Genomic DNA, 5441 nt, shown 5'->3' with positions numbered 1-5441 from the left:
AAAATCATACCTATACTTAGCAAGATACCTATTAAGCATGTTGCACAGAGCTCTAGTGCAGACTGTGCAAATAATGGTGACAGTCATTTACATATTAGGGTGAGTAGAGTAACTCCTACCAGTTCTCACCGCATGAGGATCAAAGAGACTCGTGGATCAAGTACTCTCCGTCGTAGAGGAGATAGAGATGATCATTCCAGAGGCGATGCATGAGGATGATAAAAGGTGTCTTATTAGGATGATACATGTGACATTCATGGCGTTCCTACTGATGATGGGTTCCTTGGAGGGCCCTCCAGCCTTACATTGTTGAATGTGTATATTGATCACGTTGCCTTCAAATTATGGCAGGGAGAAGTATAAATTTTTAATTATGTTTATTTTAAATATAAGTGATTAATAAAATAATCTGATGGTTTATGCTTTAATTGTTACATAAATGAGTCCCATTTAAGGTTCCAACTCATGGTATGAAGTTGAAGAAACTCCCAGAAGTACAGAGGCCAAGGAAGGTTAGGAAATGATGATGATTTGTTGTCGCTGGTGGATTGTTTGTTGACCGTGTTTGATGCTCCATTTATATATTTTGTTGAGTAATTTATAAAGATTGCATTAGAATTGTAAAGTAATTTATAATTTAAGACAAAAAGTATTTTATAAAGCGTCTTAAAATTTAAGATAGAGGGAGTACAAATTAAGATTGTAATCAATTTTGTTTGGAAAAAGAATGAAGTATTCCTTATTAATCTAGAAAATAGAATTTTGGTGTAGCCCTATTTTCATCTACTTTTATATAAATGTTTTTGCATTTCAAATCTCCACTTCTTTCTTATTAACGATTAAATTGCATAACGACTATGATTCTGATATAGTATGCATAGTTTTTATTTTATACTTTTAATAATTACATAAATTAAGGATAAATGTTTTATCTTTAGGAGTCTTACTTTTATTTTTACGAGTCTTATTCATTTAAGTGTATTAATGAATAAAATTAGAATGACCTTTAAATTATCAACTACATTATATTATACAATATGTTCATAAAAAATTCAAATAAACAACTGCACAATCGCTGTGTTAACTACAATACAATACAAAAAAAAATTTAAAAGACACAGTTAGAATTTGACTAACTTATTGTTATAAATTCTTTCATCACTGAGAAGTCGATCTCTAATCAATATAGAACTTGAAATTTTCTCAATATCCTTTATCTACTATGGTTTAATACAGAATAATTAGGATACAAAATTATTCTCTAAAAATCTATGTATTGTTATCCTCAAAATAAGGTTAGATGCAAAATCAAATCTCAAAATCAAATGTGTTCCGGTTTGCAACGAGACAGTTTGAATTTTTGAAAGACTTTAGTGAGACTGATGTGAAAATGAAAATGTATGAAAATAGAACTTGTTTATATGAAGGTATTTTAGTCCAAAATATTATAATATAAGGGTACGGGATCATTGATGGAGAATGAGATAAAATTTTCTTTTTTACCATTTTTAAACTTTGGGGTTTTAAGGCCCGTCGGTAGGACGAATCAAGGTTTCCACCCCCAACCTTTATTATGGTGTATCCCACCCGTTTTAATTTTACACGATTTTACGAGCCGTTTTCCACTTACTAAAATAAAATATGTGAACATTAATGAAAAATAGTAGCATCACTTACGATCAAACGCATTTTCTTTGTAAATTTTAGTGCAACTAAAAGGGCAATTAAACAACCTAGCCCAAAAATGATCTTCCTATATACTTCAACTTCCTTAGAGCAATCAAAATATTAACATACACATTACCTTCAGCAATCTGCTATGAATTGCTGTCAGGCCTATTATACAGTCTTCACAAAAATAATAGAACTAGTGACATGCACATTTCAAATTATCTTTTGATAGTAACCATTCCTAAAACTGTAAGTATTGGACCATCCAATGAAGAGAAAAAGAGATATGTACCAAAAACCAGCAAAGAAAGAGCCATAATATATGTGAATAAAAAAGTTATATCACTAATACAATTAAAAGCTGTTACACAAAGTTTGTTATATAAACTACTAAATCAGAACCATAGCATGTTAACTAAAATACAAAATAAAACCATAGTCAAAAGCACTAACACTACTAGAATACCCAATACCCTCTATCTACTCTAGTTTAATACATATTCAATTATAGTTTTCTCAGCCCGAATTGCCTCCATCACTATGATTTGTGGAAGTCTTTGATAAAGTCGTTCCGTTGCCTTTGCCATTACCGTCGACATCCTCCAAACAATGCTACTCGCATTAGACTGCACAGATTACCAAATTCCTCAGCCTTAGAAGTTCTAAGTTCTCCAATTTTCCAATATCTTGAGAAAGTGCAGAAAGCTGTGGCAATTAGTAACACTGAGTTTCTTTAATTGGGTGATATCACAGCCTCCATTAGGAAATACCAGCAAATCCTTGTATTACACATCTAGATCAATAGAAAGTAATTCAGAGAATAAGGAAAAGACAGCACATATTGACAGAGAATAAGGAAAAGACACAGCACATATTGACAGAGAATAAGGAAAAGATAGACAAAAGGACATATATGTTTTATGTAGAACTGATACTAACAAACAGAACTCCAAGAGACATGTATCATAGGTAAGAGGGCTTGAAGGAATGTGTGGTAATACTAGCTAATCAAACCTAAACACAAGTAGTAGTATGATTGTATGAAAATTAAACATTGGCGCGACAGAGTGGACAAGTTTTCTTAATGCTATTCCATTTTTGAATGCAGTGGCTATGAAATAGATGAGAGCAGCGCAACCGAATTGGCGTGGAAGAACCATTAGACAAGTCAACAAGACAAATGCAACAGATGGATTCTGCATCTGTTGTGGATGTTGTGAGATGTTGCGAAGTATCTTGAACAGGGATCACCACAGGAGAAGGTCTAGTATTTTGAACACGGATCACAGGTGGAGAAGCTCTAGTACCATTGTTGTGGTGGTGGCGGGGATGACCCGTTTGATGATTAATCCTTGATCTTCTTGGAACATTGCCCATAGGAGAATCATAGATAACAGTTTCATCTACCACAGACACGGTTGATGAAACATTGTTGAGGTTGCTGGCGATACGAGCTTGATCTATGACAGACCAGTGTGGTGTTCTTGTTGGGTGGTTGTGAGACATGGTACGAGAATCAAAGAGAACATAGACAGGTAACATGTTGTGGCCGTGATGTTGTTGACATAAATCAAAGATAGCAACATCATCAACCATTGAAAGTGGTATCGTCATTCTTGTTACAGCAAACAACACAGAATTGATTGAACAAAAGATCGATATAGAATTGATCGTAGAGAGAGTGTTGAAGAAAAGAGAGAGAATGAATGTTACAGGTAGCGGGAATGGTGATCGTAGAGAGAGTGTTGAAGAAAACAGAGAGAGAGAATGAATGCTACAGATAGCGCGACTGGTTATTTATACAAGCTATTGTTCACAGACTTTCTTGTGACCGTTGACGAAACAAACCCTAGAAGCTCAACAAAAAACAATTATTTTAAGGATTTGTCATTAATGAAGAAGATTTTTTTCAGGATTTGTCATTAATTAAGATTTTTTTTAAGGATTTGTCATTAATGAAGCAAATAAGGGAAAATTTTATCCTATACCCCTACAATTGTACCCATACCCCTACATTTAAATTTTTTTGACCAAAATACCCTCATATAAATAGGGTATATTTTCCGTTTCAAAATTTTTTTACCATTTTCGTTGAAGACTTCCGGAGAGAAAATTTTTTGGCGTTTTTGCATTGTATACCGGAACACTTAAGAGTAAGTCTTCCGGTTTGAAAAGTGTATACCGGAACACTTCTCTAAAGTGTTCCGGTTTGTTGGTATAAAAAATATAGTTTTACCGTATTTTTCTATAAGTTTTACATAAATTCGTAATCGAATACCAATTTTTTTCAAACTGTCTTATGTAAATGTTATGATACATGTGACGGTCATGATATTCCTACATATAAGGGGTTCCCCGAAGGACCCTTTAACCTTACATCATTTTCAGATTATGGCAGGGAGAAGCGTAATTTTTTAAACTTATGTTGATTTAATGCATTAGTGATTAATTGAAAGTAGGCATGATAACATAACCCGTACCCGCGGGTACCTACCCGAACCCGCCCCGTAGTTGACGGGAAAAACCGCTTTGACTGGATTTGGATTTGGGTTTTCCTCGATTATAAAATATGGGGACGGGTCGGGTAATGGGGATACTAGTACCCACCCCGAACCCGCCCCGTTTACTTTATTATATACATTATTATTTATTTTTGATATTTAAAATATTAATTAAGTGGCCAATATTTTGATATTTTGATTTGTATTAATTATTAAAATATTCGAAATGTATGTATGTAATTTTTTAGATTATTTTATTTTATTATTTGTAATATAATTTGATTTTGTAAAAAATAAATTTTCTATTTAAAAAATTGATTTTATTAAATGGATGGTGGCGGGGCTGGGATACCCGAACCCAAACTGAACCCGTTTGGGACGACTTTGGGTTTAATTCTCCATCCCCATTTGGGTTTGGGACGGGGAACGGGGATTGTTTGGGAATTCGGGTTTGGGTTTGGGGGAGGTAAAAACCGTCCCCGACCCGCCCCATTGCCATGCCTAATTGAAAGTAACTGACGATTTTTAAGGCACAAGAAATACAAGAAAGAGGGGGTTGAATTAGGTTTCATATATGAAATTTTTTTACCAAACCAATGACACAAACAACAAAGATGAAAATACACAATAATTTTTATACTAGCTCACCGTTAACTAGGTTAGTACAATCTATTCGACATAGTCATTTCGCCTATTTCAAACCTGTTGGGACTTATGTTTAATTTGTTGTTGCATGAATTATGTTATTTATATTTTTATTTAATTGATTCTTTTACTTAAAGCGCATTAATTTGAGATACTATGTAATGTGATTATGTTGCATGAATCAATAAGGATGTCTTGGGTCACAAGATTTCAACCTAAGTTTTGGGCCTCATCTTCAACTGTTTGGCCCAAATTAAAAGACAATAGAGGTTTATCTCAAGCACCCCTCACTTTCTATCCAGCACTCTACACATTGGATAATTTGAGCAAAGTACCCTTTTGATTAAAAAAAATGAAATTGTTAAACAAAAACTAAATATTTTGGATTTTTAAAATATAATGTATTATTTCAGATTTTTCAAGGGCTTACAGTAATATTTACAAATAAGTATGCGTTTCTTTTAATATTATATTTTTACTAGATTTTTGCTTTTGTTAAGAAATATCCGATATTTTTTTATGCATTTTATTGGTTTTTTAAAAGATTGGTATATAAATATAGTTTACCATAATTTCTATAAGTTTGACATGAATTCGTAACTGAATACCAGTTTTTTTCAAACT

General features: G+C 33.1%; 1 protein-coding gene across 1 annotated transcript; it reads right to left on the bottom strand.

Annotated features, from left to right (window-relative positions):
• Nucleotides 1-2509: 2509 nt before the first annotated feature.
• LOC127114978 (uncharacterized) lies at nucleotides 2510-3423 on the bottom strand. The gene has a single exon (XM_051046693.1). It carries the CDS (start codon nucleotides 3283-3285, stop codon nucleotides 2719-2721), a length of 567 nt encoding a protein of 188 aa, XP_050902650.1. The 5' UTR covers nucleotides 3286-3423; the 3' UTR covers nucleotides 2510-2718.
• Nucleotides 3424-5441: the final 2018 nt, after the last annotated feature.

This window comes from Lathyrus oleraceus, unplaced genomic scaffold, assembly GCF_024323335.1.
Source record: "Lathyrus oleraceus cultivar Zhongwan6 unplaced genomic scaffold, CAAS_Psat_ZW6_1.0 chrUn0776, whole genome shotgun sequence".
Classification (NCBI taxonomy): domain Eukaryota; kingdom Viridiplantae; phylum Streptophyta; class Magnoliopsida; order Fabales; family Fabaceae; genus Lathyrus; species Lathyrus oleraceus.
This window is presented reverse-complemented; position numbering and strand designations above follow the sequence as displayed.